The sequence below is a fragment of the Cebus imitator genome, unplaced genomic scaffold, assembly GCF_001604975.1.
Source record: "Cebus imitator isolate Cc_AM_T3 unplaced genomic scaffold, Cebus_imitator-1.0 Scaffold171, whole genome shotgun sequence".
Classification (NCBI taxonomy): Eukaryota; Metazoa; Chordata; class Mammalia; order Primates; family Cebidae; genus Cebus; species Cebus imitator.
In genome coordinates this window covers 1,308,277-1,328,766 of record NW_016107486.1, presented here as the reverse complement: position 1 = coordinate 1,328,766, position 20,490 = coordinate 1,308,277, and the positions used below count along the sequence as shown (strand labels likewise).

The 20,490-nt window shown below is 34.5% G+C and overlaps 1 protein-coding gene across 6 annotated transcripts in view; it reads right to left on the bottom strand.

Moving 5' to 3' along the window:
* Window positions 1–20,490, bottom strand: part of DYNC2H1 (dynein cytoplasmic 2 heavy chain 1) — a 390,963-nt gene that overhangs the window by 127,059 nt on the left and 243,414 nt on the right. For 5 of the 6 annotated variants that reach the window (XM_017544781.2, XM_017544786.2, XM_017544782.2 and 2 more), the window contains one exon: window positions 5,615–5,731. The exons of the other annotated variant lie outside the window; for it this stretch is intronic. In XM_017544781.2, the coding sequence (XP_017400270.1) occupies window positions 5,615–5,731 (117 nt within the window). The remainder of the gene's footprint in view (window positions 1–5,614; window positions 5,732–20,490) is intronic. 6 annotated transcript variants of the gene reach the window in all.

Here is a 20,490-nt window from a genome sequence, read left to right as displayed (position 1 = left end):
GAAGCTGAGTTTTGGAGAAAACTACTACTTCAAAATAATTAAAATATTCTTGCACATTTACCTCTGATGTGTTGAGAAAAACAGGTTTGAAAAAGTTTCTGGGAACTATAGTATTACTAAGCCATCTCATGCAAAATAACAGGATAAAAATCAAGCTAAACCTACACCACATGTCAGTTCACTTAGATAAATGATATAATAGGCATTTCATTTACTTTTTATTTATTTATTTAGAGAAGGAGTCTTGCTCTGTCACTCAGGCTGGAGTGCAGTGGCATGATCTTGGCTCACCACAACCTCCATCTCCTGGGTTCAAGTGATTTTCCTGCCTCAGCCACCCAAATAGCTGGGACTACAGGTGTGCACCACCACGCCTGGCTAACTTTTGTATTTTTAGTAGAGATGGGGTTTCACCATGTTGGCCAGGCTGATCTCGAACTCCTGAATTCAGGTAATCCACCCACCCTGGCCTCCCAAAATGCTGGGATTACAGATGTGAGCCACCGTGCCTAGCCACCTATTATATCATTTAAAGAGTAGATATACAAAGATTAAATTAGGAACAAGGATGTTTAGCAACTTTATAGTACTCTATTTGGTCAACTAAGCCAAGTCAAAAAAACAAAGGGACAGAAAGCTGAAACTTGATTGATTGAACTGTTTTGAAATGTGACATTGAGACGAGCTAAAAGAAATATCTGGAATTATATCAACAGTTGTAAAAATTGGGAAAAACACTTCATATAGGCTGACTGCACTAATAATTAAAGACAAACACACAAACCAAATAATCTTGTAAATGCTGAAACAATGAAATTCTATGTGGCCAGAAGCAAGGACAGAGAAGCAAGGCAAGATAAACTTCAATGATTTCACATTGAGAGAAGTAGTTACATCAAGATTCTGTATCTAAAAAAAAAAAATTTAACATATTTAAGAAGCAGGAGTGTTTATATTTATTTAATTTTTTTTTTAGAAAATTTTTATACCAGAAATTTATTAATAATTTCTGAACACTGATTCTCTTTATTGCTTTCAAATGGCATTTTGTTAACATGATAAATAGGGGTACTATGTGTGTATGTAAACAAGCATCCACACACATGCACATATATGTATGTAGAGTGTTACATGAGCTCAACAGTCTTGTGTTAATTTAATGCAACACTTATACTCCTTGACACACACATATATAAAAATTGTGCACTTAATTAGACAGACACAATTCAACTTTCTGTTTGCAGACCTAAATGTCAAGTAAATAAAGCATGAAGATAGTATATTCACATTCTCCAAATCCCTCTGCATTTTTCTTCTTTTTTTATTTTATTTTATTTTATTGCATTTTAGGTTTTGGGGTACATGTGAAGACCATGCAAGATTGTTGCATAGGTACACACGTGGCAGTGTGATTTGCTGCCTTCCTCCCCTTCACCTACATCTGGCATTTCTCCCCTTGCTATCTCTCCCCAGCTCCCCACCCCTCACTGTCCCTCCCCTATTTCCCCCCAACAGACCCCAGTGTGTAGTGCTCCCCTCCCTGTGTCCATGTGTTCTCATTGTTCAACACCTGCCTATGAGTGAGAACATGCAGTGTTTGATCTTCTGCTCTTCTGTCAGTTTGCTGAGAATGATGGTTTCCAGGTTCATCCATGTCCCTACAAAGGACCCAAACTCATCGTTTTTGATGGCTGCATAATATTCCATGGTGTATATGTGCCACATTTTCCCTGTCCAGTCTATCATTGATGGGTTGGTTCCAGGTCTTTGCTATTGTAAACAGTGCTGCAATGAACATTCGTGTGCATGTGTCCTTATAGTAGAATGATTTATAATCCTTTGGATATATACCCAGTAACGGGATTGCTGGGTCAAATGGAATTTCTATTTCTAGGTCCTTGAGGAATCGCCACACTGTCTTCCACAATGGTTGAACTAATTTACACTCCCACCAACAGTGTAAAAGTGTTCCTATTTCTCCACATCCTCTCCAGCATCTGTTGTCTCCAAATTTTTTAAAGATTGCCATTCTAACTGGCGTGAGATGGTATCTCAATGTAGTTTTGATTTGCATTTCTCTGATGACCAGTGATGATGAGCATTTTTTCATATGTTTGTTGGCTTCATGTATGTCTTCTTTTGTAAAGTGTCTATATTTATTATTGATCGCTCATTTAGCAAAAATCATTGTTTCTGTTTTCCTAAATGGTTTAACTGCTTTAATTAATTTTTCAGCATCTTCAACTATTTCCTCTACTGGATCTTTCTCAACCGCCTAAAACCAACCTAATACTTACTTTCCCTCTCTAAGAAAAAACACATTGGGCCCTGTATCTTGATCACCTTATTTCACTACTCTCCTTTATAGCACATTTAAAAAAAGAATTGTCTAGACACATTGACTCCACCTCCCCATCTCATAGTGCCTTTAAACCTAACTTCCAGTCTTCTTTTTCCGCCTAAACTTTTCTTGTCAAGGTTACCAGTGATGATTTTCATTCTGAAAATCCAATGTTTAATTCTGTCCTCATTTTGTTTAAACTCTCAGAAGCTATTTGGCCTAGTTAACAATTTCATTCCTAACTAAAGAATCCTCAGGGTTTCTACAATAACACAGTCTTCTGTTCTTTACTTGGCTTTTTGTTTGTTTCCTTTACTGATACTCCAGGGACTCTTTTTGTGATAATAACTAAATTTTGGCATTACTCAAGGGCGTCCACTGTTCTTCATCTGTTCTGCCACCACAATGTAAGGTGCCATCAGCTCTTACCTAGACTACTGCATGAGCTACCTGAATGTTTTCCCTACTTTCTCTCTCACCATCTTCTACACAACAGCTTTCTTCAAAATCTTTTTGAAATTGTAAACTAGATCATACCCACTCTACCTATAAGTTTCATGGTTTCCCATTGTACTTGGAATAAAATTCCTTTCCTTGTCTTAGTCTCTTCTGGATGCTACAACAACAAACCATAAACTAGGTAGCTTATAAACAACAGAAATGTATTTCTCACAGTTCTGGAGTCTGAGAAGTCTGAGATCAAGATACTAGCAGATTCTGTATGTATTTGGTGAGGACCTGCTTCCTGATTCACAGGTGGCCATTTTTTTGATGTGTCCTCACATAGAGGAAGGGGTAAGGGATTTGTCTGGAACCTCTTTAATAAGGGCACCAATCCCATTTGTGAGGACTCTACTCTTATGTCCTAATCACACCACCCAAAGACCCCATCTACAAATACCATCACTTTGAAAGTTAAGACTTTAAAATACGAATTTCAAGAGGGAAACAAACATTCAGATCAGAGCATCCCCTTAATTCATACACTCTATCCTTTAGTCTCTATACTCCAATCACACTGACATCCTTTAAGTTGTACTGAATGTGCCAAGCATTTTCTCTTCCCAGGAAATCTGTGTATGCTGTCACCTTGGCTTAAAATAGTCTTCCTCTCCAACTCTGTCTGGCTAGCTTCTCATTGCTAATATCTTGGATTCAATTTCACTTCTCAAACAAGATACTCCCTAACTATCCAGGCCAAAATAAGTCTTCTCCCTTATTATAACAGCACTTGTGTTTTCCATCCATAGCATCTGCAATAATTTGTAATAATATATTTTATTTATTTACTTGCTTCATCTTTTAATATCTCTCTTATGAATTAACTGTAAACTCCACAAGGTAGGTACCATAACTGTTCTGTCCACAAGTATCTCTATATAGTCCCTAGCATAAAATCACTGAAACACATTAGGTACTCAATTAAAATATTCTGAATGAATGACTGACCAATAATATGATTATATAAATAATTTGCTTGAAAAAGGGTAGAAAGAAGTAATGATCATATATTATAAATGACCATTTATAATAAAAGTACATTCAATAAATGTTAAATGAATAGTTAAAAGAGAGTGTTTACATATATCAGGCACTATTATAAAAGCTTCACATATATTAATACATTTAATCCTCATGAGTACTATCATTGCTGGTGATGACAGTAAGTAATGATAGTAAGTACTAACATTATACCCATTTTACAGAAAAGTCTAATAACTTTCCTAAGTTCTACAATTAGGAAGTTCTAGAGCTGAAATTTGAACCCAACCTGTCTAGCTCTGGAAGCCACATGTTTAATCACTGTTACATAAGTGATGAGTATTCAAAATACTTAACTGCATTATTAATTAATTAGCATTCAGAATTAGAATTTTACGGAAAATTATAATTTCTCCTAAAATAGCAATTTCCCTTCAACATACTCTATAATTTGTCCCAGCCACATGCCTCAATGTTCCTATGACATTGTACTCTGCCCAGATTCTACCCTATTTCCTCTGTATGTAAGAATCAGATAAAGCAGAGAATATATTGAATTCCCAATCTTGAGTTGGGTCATAGGAGGCAAATAATTTACATGTAAGCCTTTGCAGTCATTTGTATAGTCTTCTTTATGTAACAATCGAAAAAAGTTTTCTTAGAATTACAAAGAAGGTGTGTATGTATGTGTGCTGGCAGTGAGGGAGAGAGACTAGCAATAAAATCAGATGAAGAGAAGCAGGTAGTGCAAAGAAGTCTACAAGACTCATCCAAGTAAACTTCGCACAGGAGGAGTTAACTGTGGGAACTTTAAGAAATGCCAAAACTTCAAAGAATATATTTTAAAGAAAAGTGGCTTACGCAAGAAGACCACATACTTAGCAACATGAGCTGTTCCTCGCAACTTCATTAATGATCACTAAAACTACAAAATCACGAGTGGATTTCTTATAAAAAATAGATATATAAGTTGTGCTTTAAGGTTAAATCTAATGTGGAGCAAAAACAACATGGACAGTGCAAATTCAGAAGGAACCAGAGAAAATTGTAGGGGACTAAGGTGCCAAAACTATGGAGTAGGCTTTAATCTGCCCCTAAACTCTGGACATTGAGTCACACAAGTTAACCTGCATTTCACCGAGAAGGAAACTTTCCAACAAATACCTGGATTATGTCCCTAAAATGTAAGATGAGACCCTTGCAATAATTAAAGCTACTTTTATCATTGGTTTTCTATTTAATAAGAGGTAAACTTAGTCAATTATGCAAATCATTCCATTTCCATATTATTCACTAAAACCAAAAATAATCATACATAATTCTCAGGATAAACATGTATTACATAATAATATATACATAGGAATATCTATGTGGTTGTATATGTATATACATTTTAAGAACTGCATGAAATTAGGAAAATCATTAGAAAATTCAAAACTGCCAACATCATTAAAAAAAAGTTGAAAACTGGGCTCAGAAACTGTTACTAGAAGCATAGTCTTGAGAAGGAGAAAATTATCAAACATTGACACAAGAAATGAACTGTGAAAGGGGAGAACTAAAATCATGTGAATTTGATTACTGATATAAAGATAAGAGTAAAGAATACCAACTCTGATGTGAATTGGTATGAAGAAAGGAGATCATGGGCCGTGACTTCACAGTTAGGAACCTGTGCAACGTTATTACTTGTATGACTCAGGCAGAAATGGGGAGCCCATAGGTTAGGATGCTAGAAAAAAGGACAGGGAGGAAAAAGAAAAAGAACCAAAAGAATATTACACTACTAACCTGGTTTAGTTTCTTCCAGAGATTGAGGACAGGAGAAAGTTCATTAGACCAGATTTCTCTATCAAATTTGGAACCGGCTGTTACTGATCTGCCCAAAATCCTCAACTGTGAAATAACCTGAATGAAGAAAATAGTAAGTATCAACAAATAAAAAAAACTTCAAACAGGAAGAAAGCATAGGTACAAAAACAGATATTTTGTTTTATAAAAAGAGGGACCAAAAATGTTGTCAATAGTTTTTAATCTTCCTATATTTGTTCAATTTACTGTTTTATTTAAGCAGTTTAAAAAACAAAAGAAGTTAAAGTTTGGGAAAGTCATTTTAAAAATTATATACTGTAATGGCTTGTAGTTGAAAGATGCTTCAGTTTTGTTGTTTTTTGGATTGTTTTGAGACAGGGTCTCGCTGAGTCATCCATGCCAGAGTGCAATGGTGTAATCGTAGCTCACTGCAACTTTGAATTCCTGGGCTTATGTGGTCCTTCCATCCCAGCCTCCCTACTAGCTGGGATTATAAGCATGTGCCACCATGCCCAGCTAATTTTATTTTTGGTAGGCACTATGTCTCAGTATGTTTGTTGTCCAGGCTAGTTTTGAATTCCTGGGCTCAAGTGGTCCTCCCATTTCAGCCTCCCAAAATGCTGGGATTATAGGCGAGAGCCACCAGGAGTGGCATAAAGCTGCCTATTTATCCAGAAATCTCTAGTTACTCATAATTAATAACCTCTTGGTGTCTCTATTTGCTCATTTCTGAAATCTGGAACTATTTTGATTTAAATGTTATAATTTCAAAATGCTGTTTCCTTAAAAATATGAAATGACTGGAAAAAGAATAAATAGCATAATAAATTCTATAAAATGGTAAAGCAATGATAATTACTTATTGATAAATTATTCGTAATCTATAAATGTTTTAATACTCTACATTAAGTTGTAATTTCAATGTTTCCTCTACATACAAGGTTCCAATGAAAAAAGAATGGGTCAACTAATCAAAACAAGGCAAGGTAAATATTCCCTATGTAGGACTTTCACTTCTATGTCCTTATTATCAATTTCTTTATCATCATTCTCAGCAAAACTAATTCACTCATATTTTTTTCTAAAATAATACTTAATCATTCCCATTTTAAGAATGTTAATGAACCCCTTCTTAATCATTTTCTAAGAATGATCAGAATATTACCAACTGTTAAATATTAGATTACAGATACTGTGATGTATGTTTTTATACATAAAATCCGTGACATATATATTGTTTTTCATATCATATATCTAAATATTAAAGTTGTGCTATCTCATTGTCTAAAATAAACAAAATAAATTCAAAAAAACAGATATGTCTTCCTAAGCCAGTACTTCAAACTTCAACATTTGTACCATGTTGACTATTTCTGTTTTTACTTTGGGAGAAGTGTGATTTGTTTTTCCTTTTGTAACATACTGAGCTATATTTCATATTTTCTTAGGTTCTCACATTAGTAAAGTTTACAACAAAATAAGACCCATAAATCTTTCAGAATGAATGTACTACTTAACTGTTAAACATTAATAAACATGCTGTTAAATTCAAGTTACTTCTAGAGCTTTTGACTGAATCTCTAGTCGTAAAAAATTGTGATTCAGTGTTTGATTTTTATGTTTTTCTGATAAATTATTTTCATTTGCTCTAGCTGAACCCTACAATAGCACCTAATTTATTAGCTTTGCTACACTACAAGACACAACTAGTTGGTAGTCAGAAGAAGTGCTATTTTAACTCTGGTAAGGGATATGCTATCACTTATTTGTGTTTTAAATTTGTCAAACATGACAGAAAACAAATAAGAATGCAAAGAAATATCTAAAGAAAAAAGAGTGCAAATTTTTTTATGCATGATGTTAAAGCCTGTTTTAAGAATAAAATGTATACCAACCAAAAAAGATGCTTCCTGTCCTAAAAAAATAACATGTAAAGTTGCTTTTTAAATAATACAATCATATTTTTTATAATTACTGTCTAATTTTTAAAAAATAGTAGTAAGAAAGGGAGTTTAAACATATAAAAAAGCATTTCTATTAATGAGGACAGGGCTATAGCTTATATCAATGAACTGTCAGTTGTTTTTACAAAATCTAACATACATTTATCTTTATAAAGCGTAGATAATAAAATGTCTATTATTCATATTTTAAACAAGTTAAATATAATTTTTTCATTATATTGCTTTAAAATGATATCAAAAGGGATAAAGTTTCATTCATTGACAACATATTTATATCAATTCTTCCACTTTCTACCCATACTTAACAGCATGAATTATGCTACTGACATGCTTTGGGAGATCTATAAGAATTCTAAGAGATCCAGGCACAGTGGTTCATACCTGCAATCCTAGCAACTCAGGAGGCTAAGGTGGGGGGATCACTTGAGGCTACGAGTTTGAGACTAAATGAGGCAATATATTGAGATCTCTTCTCTTAAAAAATTTAAAAATACATTAGCTAGATATGGTGATGTGCCCCTGTAACTACTAAGGATGCTGAGTTGGGAAGACTGCTTAAGCCCAGGAATTCCAAGCTGCAGTGTGCTATCATCATGCCACTGTACTCAAGTCTGCATGAAAATAAAAAAAATAAAAATTATTTAGAAAATAAAATTTTAAAATGAAGAAATTGTAGGAAAGCCACAGAAGATTTTGCCACTCCTACTTCACCTGTTCTCAATTGAAAGACCAATCAGAGACATTTCAGAAACACCTACCTTTCCTGAGCAACTGGCATGTTTTATTTTAAGTCAAACTCAGGTGTTTGGTATATAAAACATTATATGCAGCCTTATGCTTATGCTTATGCTTAATGGTCCTACAAAACTGCACTCCTCACTATACACAATTGTATTTTCCTTTGGATATCATAAAGCACTCCAAATAATTTTTGATCGAACAATACCAACTTTATAGAAATAGAAAGTACAAGCTTTTTTGTTTGTTTTGACTTCTTTGGCATAAACTTTTTCCTTAGTTTTATTTTCTTTTCCCATTCTAATTTTCTCTTACACTAATTTCCTCAACTATTGGTTTTATCCTAGTAGATTATTTATATTTTTGTTAGTCACTGCTTGTAAATCTATTTTGGAATAAGAAGGAATATAAACGCTCATTCCTATTTTATAGATGACATAATAGATTGTCAAATAAATTAACAAATTTATATATTTTTTTACAGAAAATATGGCAGACTAGATTTCTGGAGAAAATTTCATGACAAAGAATATTTCAAAATTATCGATAAGCAAGAACATCATGAACAAAATGACTTAAAATTTAGGACAAAATTGTCAAGATAATTAATGAAAACCTTAAAGGCTAAAAGCACAAAGGAAAAAATACAAAGATATAAAATAATAAATAAGATTTTTTAAATGAGGAGAAAATGGAAAGGCTTAATATTTGCCTATTCAGAGTTATTACTATACAAAGAGTGAATAAAAGAAGACAGAGGCAATTTTTAAAAAGAAATTTTCCGTGAATTTTCCAGAACTGGTTAAAGACAATGCTTCTCATATTCAGAAAAATCAAAGAATCCCAACAAAAATAAATGAATGCACCTGGTACTGCACAATGTAATTGCAGAACATTGAGAAAAAAAAATCTTACAACAAGCCAGAAATAACAGATGATTGCAAACAAACACTTCTCAACTGCAGCAATGGAAGACAAAACATGTTGACAAAAAGACTGTCAACGTACAATTGTTATAAATTTAGCAAAATTATTTTTTGAGAAAAAATAAAATATGAGTATTTTGAGACAAAACTGAGAGTGTACCATAAACAGCTTCACTATTTAAAGCATGGACATGAGCTAGAAGAAAATCATTAAACAAGAAGGTCTAAGTAAAAAGGAATGGTAAGCAAAGAAAATGTTTAAGAAGTTTATAAATCTATGGAATATGATCCCAGTATACAACAGAAATAAAACACTGAAAAATAATCATATTTAAGTTAGGATAGAGTAAAGTGACCAGAGTTAAAGCATTCTAAATCATTGTATTGTATGGAAGGATGGTACATTAAAATTTAGTATAACCACTGAAGGAAAAAATAAGTATAGAATAAATTTTCTAAAACAAAAAAACTCAGGATTTTTAAAAAGGGGAAAATGAATCTGAAGGAATGCAAACACAGGTGGAGTAGAAGGCTCTTGCTCACAAAAAAAAGAAAAAAGAAGCAGGCCAAAGAGGAGATTTCTAAAAAATGGTATTAATGAATCTAAATAAATTAATAATCACAGTAATTGATTACTTTAAAACAACTGCTTAAACACTGCTTAAAAACAATGGCTAAAAATATGTTTATATGTTAATGGTTAAACATATGTATATATATTTAAAAATGAGTACCTGAAACATAAGAACATTCAAAATTAAAAGGTAATAAAATGGAAAAGATAACTCTTTCTTAGTAAATTTCAAAAAAATTTAAAGAAAAAATATTACAGGAGAAAAAGCATCACTATTCTATCTATTGACATAATTCTAATTACTATTTTATAGATAGAAACTTTGTCATTAAAATGGCAAAAACCATAATTACTTTTGCACTAACATAATACTTAAAAGCATAGATGTTGTATATAATAAAATTACCAGAAGATACAGAGAAATAGAAATCTAGCATTATGTAGGACACTTAATGGGTTTCGCAGCAATTGGTAGATCACATACAGAACACATACAGAAAATTTGAACACAAACAACAAGCATGACCTAAGGGACATTTAATATAACCAATATCTGCAGAACATTCTTTCTGAAAAAAATTTAAGTTTCAGAATACATGTGTAGAACGTGCAGGTTTGTTACATAGGAAAATGTGTGCCACAGTGGTTTGCTGCACCTATCAACCCATCACCTAGGTATTAAGCCCCACATGCATTAGCCATTTATCCTGATGCTCTCTCTCCCCTCAGCCCCAACAGGCCCTGGTGTATGTTGTTCCCCTCCCTGTGTGCATGTATTCTTACTGTTCAACTCCCACTTACGAGTGAGAACATACGGTGTTTCGTTCTCTGTTCCTATGTTAGTTTGCTAAGGATGGTGGCTTCCAGTTTTATCCATGTTCCTGCAAAGGACATGATCTCATTTCTTTTTATGGCTGCACACTATTCCATGGTGTATATTTACTATATTTTCTTTATCCAGTCTATCATTGAAGGGCATTGGGTTGATTCCATGTCTTTGCTATTGTGAACAGTGCCACAATAAATACATGCATGCATGTACCTTTATAATAGAATAATTTATTATCCTTCAGGTATATACCCAGTAATGGGATTGCTGGGTCAAATGGTATTTCTGGTTCTAGATCCTTAAGGAATCACCACACTGTCTTCCACAATGGTTGAACCAATTTACATTTGTACTCGCAGTGTAAAAGCAAGAACATTCTTTCAAGCACACAGAGAACATTTAAGGACATCAAACACATCTTAGACCATAAAGCTAGTCTTAGCAAATTTAAGAGTTGATATCACGCAGATTATATTTGACAACAATTGTTAGAAATTGGTAAAATGCTACAAAATTAACCCCCTACACTTGGAAATACAAAAACACATTTCTAAATAACTCAAGGTTAAGTAAGTAATTTTAACAAAATTTCAAAATACTGTGTTCATGAAAACCCCACATATCAAAATTTATAAAACAGTGAATGGGTAGTTAATGAGATTTTAGAGGAAAATTATAGCAGCAAATCTTATGTTAAAAAGAAGCAACGCTAAAAATTGAGTAAAACTTATAAATTTCACAGTCGAGAATATGGAAAGTTATTATATAACAATAAGAACAAACAAAATTTAAAATTTAAATAGAAAACAGACACAAAAGAGATCAGAGTTTTTAAAAATCCAAAAATTGGTTCACTGAAAAGACTAATAAAATTAAGAGATTTCTTACCAGATTGAATGTTAGATAGCTAGTTAATGGTAAAACTAAAAATGGCAAAAATTTACTTTAAAATTCTAATTTTAAATGAAATTACATATATAGAAAATGCTAAAGATACCATGAGATTATTTGAAACTTTATGCCATAAAAATTTGTGAATTTGACTAATATAGAAATTCTTAGGAATATGTAAATTAATAAAACAGTCTCAAGAATGGTGGAGTTTTTCTAAGTGAGGCTATAGTTGGTCAAAAAATTAAATTAGAAGCTAAAACTACTATATCAAAGTAAATCTCAAGCACCAATAGTTCACATGTAAGTTCTATTAACATTCTTTAAAACAGATAATTTTTGCATTTACCTGTTCAGAGACTAGAAAAATGAGGCAATATTTTCCAAATAATGTTATAAAGGCTAGTAAAAATTAAATACCAAAGAAAATATAAACTCAAAGACCAGTCTTACTTCTGAACACAGATTCAAGCAAACATCAAGCAACGTTTTTTAAAAGATATGCAAGATGACATTGAATATATGGTTCAGTCATAGAAGCTATAATTCATCATATAAACAAATTAAGCAGAAAAATATATCTTCTCAATATTTACAGGAAATATAGACATAAAATTCATCAATACATTCTTGACAAATTTCCCCTAGCAAACTTGATAAAGATTTGGAAGATTTTTATAATAATAGCCTTTGATGAATGATGCCTTCCTGCAATCACATTCGTTGCAATGTAATGTTCTTCTCTCATATCAAGACATATCTGTTTTGTCACCATCTTGAATCTGGGCTGGACTTGCTTTGACTAACAGAATATGGCAAAAGCAATGTGCAATTTATAAACCCTACACTTCAAAAGGACATGAAGTTTCATTTCTGGACTTGGAACCCTGATATACCATGCTAGCATCTGGTAGGCAAAAAGCCACATCAAGAATGAAATCACCCTAGCTAATAGCCAGCACTGTCTACAAACATGAGTAAGAACATCTTGAACCTTCCTGTCCAGTCAACTCTTCAAATAAAGACAATCTTACGGGGAAGCTCAAGTGAAACTAAAAAGGAATAATACAGCCAACCCACAGAATCATTAAAAAATTAAAAAACATTATTACTTCAAGTCACTAAGCTTTGAGATAGTTTGCAGTAAAGTGAAGACTAACAGAAGCACTGAGAATATTAGAAAACTTCTTTCACGTATGGACTAAATGTTTGTGTCCCCCCCTAAAATCCATCTGTTGAGGCCCTAATTCCCATTATGGCTGTGTTTGGAGAAGTGGCCTCTAAGGAGATAATTAAGGTTAAATGAGGTCATAGAAGTCAGGACCTGATGTGATAGAATTAGAGTCCCTATAAAAAGACACACTAGAGACCTAATTCACTCTTTCTCTGTGCACACATACAAAGGACAGGACATGTGAGGAGTCAGAAAGAAGGAAGCTCTCTACTAGCCTGGAAGAGCAGCCTCACAAGAAACTGAGTATGCTGTATCCTGATTTCAGACTTCTAGCCTCCAAAACTGTGAGAAAATAAATTTCTGTTGTTTAAGCCACCCAATTAGTGGTATTTTGTTACAGCAGGCCAAGCCAACTAATATAACCTGATAAATGGTATCTATAAAATGAGGCAAATATCATAATCTATAATACAATATTAAAAATCATTCCCTTTAAATGCATAGCAAGGTAAGGATGCCAACTATCACTACGTTTATTCAACACTGTACATAAGGGCTTACCTATTTCAAGAAGACAAATAAAGACAATTAAATGTATAAGAATTATAAAGGAAAAGCACTAAATCAGTTTTCTCAAATATTATAATTTGCAGAAAAAACAAATAATTTATAATACTTTTTATATTATATTCACAACATATACTTTTGTTTTTGAAATGAATAGAAATTCATTAAACAATATTATATTTTTAATTTCAGCCCAAATATTCTATTGTAATGATTATTTTCAGGCCTTAAAAATGTACTTAGGCAATATTCTCATCACCCCTTAATAGCTTCATGCTCCCTGTGCATGCTTGGCCAGGTCCGATGAGGATGTTTAACTGTGTTACTAAACACATCAGGATGTATCAAACCATATAAAATTTCCCTGCATACATAAAAATGCATATCCCCCAAAACTATACACTAACACGTGAAAATGAGATAGGAGAATATGCAATAGCTTATCTTTCTAATGTTAACATATGTAGGATAAAGGGGGAGACAGAAAAGCTTTTCTCTGTATTTCTCATGTCTCTAAAATATATTTACACCAGTCACGCGTAAGACCAAATTGTAATTTATGTTGGTGATTTGTAGATGAGATTTCACTCAGGATCAAAAGTGAAATGTACAGGCACTCTACTATGTTATGAACTCACATCATCATTTTTCAAGGTAATATGACATTAAAAACCTAGAAATAAATCTCAGAAGATCTGCTAGTTAGTGCAATTTTAACATAGGCAAATTGAGAATGAACCTGTCACAGAAGGCTATTTATTATAAATTCATAGTCACACTAGTGAATATATCAGTTTTCAAATATTGAGATATATTATTTGGAGTACTAGGCTGAACCCTTCATTATAAATCATATATATTAATATTTTATGTATAACTGGTTAACACTAAATAAGACCTGGTATTACTAAATTATATGAAATGCTATATCTGCTTTCAGATGATACTTTGTTGCACTCTGAATAATTAGTGGCTTTAATAATCCTACTTACTGAGATCAAAAATATACTTTTGTTATTTATCAAAATACAAATAAAATACACAGAATATATGAATGCATTATATCATGTATATACACAACCAAATACATTTAAGACCTCATCTCTCCTAATACATTCTTCTGCTTATTTTTTTTAAATAATTCCTATTATATGCCACATTTGAAAACAGTTTGGCAGTTACTTAAAAGATTAAACATATGCCTGTTATATAATCCAGTCATTCCACTAGTAGGTATTTAGTCAAGGGAAATAAAAGAATATGTTCATATGAAGGTATAAAATCAATGTTTAAATGTTCATAGCAGCTTAATTTAGGAGCCTGTATTAGTCCATTTTCACACTGCTGTGAAGAAATACCCGAGACCAGGTAATATACAGACAAAAGAGATTTAATTGATTCACACACAGTTCTGCATGACTGAGGAAGCCTCAGGAAACTTACAATCATGGTGGAAGGGGAAGCAAACATGTCCTTCTTCATATGGAACAGGAGAGACAAGTGCAGAGTGATGTGAGGGAAAGTCCCTTATGAAACCATCAGACATGAGAACTCACTCACTAACATGAGAACAGCATGGGGGAAACCACCTCCCATAATCTAATCAACTCCCACTAGGTCCCTCCCTTGACACATGGGGATTATGGGAACTACAAGATGAGATTTGGGTGAGGACACAGCCAAACCATATCAGAGCCCCAAAATGGAAACAAACTAATGTCATCAGTAACTGAATGAATAAGCAAATAGTGGTATATTCATACAATGGAATACTATATTTAGCAATAAAAAGGAAAAGCTCCTAATACACATAACGTAAATGAATAAGAAGCCATAAAGAAGAGGGTACACTTAACAGTATTATTCTTTTATATAACACTATAGACAATGTAAATTAATCTATACTGATAAAAAAAGAAATCAGTGGTTGCCTGGGAATAGGGGAGAAGAAACAGGAGGGAGTGCTAAGAGAAAACTTTTGTGGGTAATGGGAATGTTCACTATCTTGATGTGATGATAGTCTCAAAAGTATATACATATGTCAAAAATTATCAAAATATACACTCTAAATATGTGTTGTTTATTGAATGCTAATTAACCTCAATAAAGCTATAAAAAGTAAAAACAGATAATTACTGAAACAATGTTAGGTAGTTTACAGAATTCTCAGAAAAGTAAAAAATTGGGCTAGGGCCAGTTAAACACATCATTCTGGTGGAAAAAGGGAAGGACAACCTGACAGTGCCTGAACACAGAAGCTATGGCTTTTCTATCACCATTGCCTTCAGCTCTGGATGTTACCAGGAATTAGAACTTGCTAATCAGTATTAAACAATAAACATTTTCATCACCTTGAAAATTACCTCCTGGTATGGCCATTCCTCCCTCCGTTTATCTTTCCCCCCTTCTCTTATCTTTCCTCCCCTATCTCTAGGCAATCACTGACTTCTTTTTTCTTAGTGTAGGTTAGTGTGCCACTGCCTTCCAAGAGAGCAAAGGAACTGCCTCTTTGATTCACTAGTTTCTATTCAGAAGCTGGGATTGGTGCCTGGCATAACTATTCTCTAACTGTGAGGGGGACTTGAAAAGTGTTTGCCATTTTCAACACTGCAGTAATAGGGGATGCTGCCTCCCACCTAAGACTTTTTTGCAGAAAAATGCTAATAGTTGTGTATAAGAAAGTACTAAAAAAGGTGGGTGACAAGGTCAAGAACATATATGTAAATATCCATCACATTTTTAAAACTTTTAAATATTAATTTTACTATGAACATTTTCAAAGATACACAAAAATTGATTTTTATTACAAACATTCTCAAAGAGAGCCATCATGTATATTCAACAACAGTCAACATTTTCCTGCACTTGCTTCATTCATCTCCCTTTTGCTATTATTCCTTACGTGTTTTAAAACAAATCCCAGACCACATGTTAACTCCTACATACTCAGTATGCATCTCTACAGAAAAAAAATTGATATAACTATTATAATGCCATACTTTTCCCAATAAACAAAAATTAATTGGCATCACATCATACCTATCCCATAGTTAAATTTCTCTGACAGTCTCAAAATTTGTTTCAATTGGATTATTTAAATCAGGATTCACAGATTTACTATGTATTATAAGTCTCATTAATATAGAGCAGTCCTCCTCACTTGCCTCTTTGCCTACCATTAACCTATTGATTAAACTGAATTCCTTAACTTGCAAACTGTCCCACATTCTGGCTCCAGTGGTGTCGTTTAACTCGTTCTTTTACCCCTATGTTTCTGGTTAATGGTAAATTAGTTCTAGATTAATTGAGTTCTAGATTAATTAAATTAGAACTTGATCAGATTCAGGTTTACTCTTTTTGAAAGAATACTTTTGGAAAGTGTACTTCATATTTCATCAGATTAGGAGGCACATAGTGTCTGAATGCCTCCTCTTTGAGATGCAAAGATTGATCGGAGAGTACAGGTGATGACAGCTTATCATTCTCTTGTAAACACCCCCATCAATTTTCCATCTAATGGGTCCAACCCTTGATAATAATTGTCTGAACCAATTATTTTATTAGAGTTTGTGAAATAATGATTTTTCAAATTCCATCATTCCTGCCATATTTATTATCTAGAATTATTCAATAAAGAAGAGTTTTATCAACTTTGCATTATCATGAAATATAATTCAGAAAGGAAAGATAAGTATATATAACAGGATTTTCAAAGAGACACTTTTATGTCTTACCAAATGATAACTTAATAAAAGTTTGAAAATTAAGTCTATGATGTTAGTAAATATATTATTCCTACATAAAAAATCAAAAGGAGAAATGTAAAATCATTATATATATTACAAAATGAAATAGACTAATATCCTTCAGTTGACTTGCTTTTGTCTAATGGTCATAGAACCCAAAATATGAAAAGTATTCAAATTCAGATTTGCCTACAATTAGAAATCAGAAGTTATTACACTGTGTATAAAAATACAAGTACATTATCACTTTTTGCTGATGGTGCTGTTGGATAAGTTGTAGCTAAAAATACCCTCCTGTAACATGGGTTAATATATTCAAATAGAGCATGTCTGAGAAAAAAAATGGGAACTTAAGCTTTCTGATTTCAAAAATGAATTTACCAGGAACTTATGACTTTTCTAATAACTGATGAAAAACCATTTGACTCAGGATAATCACAGCTGCTGAATATGAGTAACCACAGCTGCTGGGTTCATAAAAGCCATTTGAAGCAATGTTGCTAAAATTATTACACTAGCAATTAATCTTCAAATCTTTGGCAACAGAAAAGTCCTCATTACATTTTAAGAAAAAATATAACAGGTTTTTAAAATTTTGCCATGAAATTGCTATTGAAACTATGAAATAAAGTTCTGGAACTTCAATGTATGGTTAGGAGAAAGCANACAATACCACTTCACACTTAGTTCACATTTTTTATAATAAAAATTCCTAATCTCTTCTTTCTGTTTTTTATATCATTGCTGTCACTCATTTCATAGCTTTTATACAAAAACATATATAAATTTTAGAGAACTAACGCTAATCAGAAATTAGATTAATAACAATTGCCTCCCCAAACCTGCTACCATTTTGAGCAACAGCATTAGATTACTGCAACTGTTTTCTAACATCTCTCTTTGCTTTAAGTCTTACTCCCCAGTAGTTGATTCTCTAAAAAACATACTCTGCCAGAGTAATCTAGTTATTTTCACGGCTCACAAGGCTTATGACCTAGTCCAGCTCCACCTCAGCTATCTCCCATCCTCATTTCCCACCACTTCCCTTCTCCCTCACTGTGCTTCAGCTACATTGACCTCATTGCTGTTTTTCCAACAGAAAAAGCAGGAGTGGCTAAAGAACATATGGAGAGATGCATATTCTCTTCATAGTAATATAAAATGTGATCAAGATCACAATGAAGTACCATTTTAACCTACCAGACTGGCAGCAATAAAGGCATCCAAAAATACCAAGTACTAGTAGGATTAAAACAATGCATATATTACATACTGTTGGCACAAGAGTGAATTAGTACAACCACTAAAAGCAATTTGACATAACAATTCTATTCCTAAGCATGTACACTAGAGAAACTCTTGAGCTTATGCACTAGGGAGACATAGCCACAAAGTTTCCTAGTAGCACTGTCTCAATAGCCATAAAAACTGGAGTAACCCAAATGTCCGTCAGTAGGGGAATGGATAAACAAATTGTGTTATAGTTACATGATGACATATTGTACAATGACAATAAAGAATGAAACAACAGCCAAACCAACCACAATAATGAATCTTAGTCAGAGCTGAAGGAAAAAAAGCAAGTCCTAGAGCATCCTTTGCAATACTGCTTTATAATCTTCAAAAAATAAGCAAAACATATAATATGTTTTTAGACACAAATGGCACGTGTGTGAGATTGAAAGAATGCATACAGGGGGAGGAACCAAGATGGCCGTTTAGGAACAGCTCAGGATTGCAGCTCCCAGTGAAAGCACAGAGGGTGAGTGGACGCTGCATTTTTATTGCCCACAGACTAGGAAATTCCCAGGCGGAGGAGCTCCACGGGTCACCAGCATGGCTGTGCCGGCCGGCGCCGCTGCTTTGCCCCATGTGGCTGCTTTGTCGGTGCCCCGGAGCACAGGTTCTCCATACAAAATACACCGGTCCAGGTGCACTTTTGGCTGGTGACTGGAGCCACGGGAACTCACCCATTCATCTGTTTAAAAAGGGGACTGAGCAGGGAGCCAGGACAGTAGATTCCAGGGCAGGGCAAAGAAAAAAAAAGCGCCACAAACCTCAGTGCCGCTGTTTAAGCCAGCGCAGTGAGTGGCCACAGGGGAAAACAAACAGACCCCGGCGCCTCTTCAACAGGCGACTGGAACACCAACTTAAAAAAGGCTCTGAGGCAGGGAGCCAGGCGATCAGGCTCGGCTGGTCCCACCCCCACAAAAGAACAGCAACCAGAAACTCTGGATTGAGAGTTTCACAGCAAGCGCAGCTGAACCCGGGACAGTCCAGCTCCGTGGGGGAGGGGAGTCCGCCATTACCGAGGCAGCCCACCACTACGGAGGTAGTCAGCCAATGCTGAGGCAGCCAGCCGTTGCCAAGGCAGCCTGCCATTGCTGAGGCAGCCCGCTGTTGCCAAGGCAACCCACCACTGCAGACAGGCTCCGCCATGAGAGAGGCGGGCCACTATTGCCAATGCAGTTCTAACTACACCCATATAAACAGGACTGCAGGGAAGTTCACTCGGCAGCTGGGCGGAGCCCACAGCAGCGCAGCAAAGCCTCTACAGGCAGGCAGTGACTAGGCTGCCTCCTTGCTGGATGGGGCAGCTCTGAAGGAAAAAAAAAAAAGAGAAGGCAGCAGCATAACCAAAACTCATAAAGCCCTAAATCCCTGGGACAGAGCACCTGGGAACAAAAAGTAGCTTATGACTTCTGCTGCAGCAGACCTAAACATACCTGCCCAGCAGCTCTGAATGAAGAACAGAGCTCACAGCTCAGCATTTGAGCTCCTATAAAGAAGAGACCATCTCCTCAAGCAGCTCCCTGACCCCTATATAGCCAAAAAGCTACCTCATAAAGGAGAGATCACATTGACACTTGGCAGGTATCCTTCTGGGACAAAGATAGCAGAAGAAAAAAAACTGGTAACAACCCTTACTGTTCAGCAGCTGCTGCAGGTGAACCCCAGGCAAGCAGGGCCTGGAGTAGACCTCAGCAGACCTACAGCAGAGGGGCCAGTGTGTCAGAAGGAAAACTAAGAAACAGAAATAACCTCATCATCGACAAACAGAACGTCAATCTGAAAGATTTGAGACCCAATCTGAAAGCCAGCAACTACAAAGTCGACAGGTGGATAAATCCTTAAAGATGGGAAGAAACCAGCGCAATAAGGATGAAAACACCCGAAACCAGAACACCTCTCCTCCTACAAGGGATCACAACTCCTCACCAGCAAGGGAACAAGGTTGGAGGAAGAACGAGTGTGAGGAAATGACAGAATCAGACTTCAGAAGGTGGGTAGTAAGAAACTTCTGTGAACTTAAAGAACATGTTCTAACCCAATGCAAAGAAACTACAAACCTTGAAAAAAGATTTGACGAAATGCTAACGAGAATGGACAAAATAGAAAGGAATATAAGTGAATTGATGGAGCTGAAAAACGCAACACGAGAACTT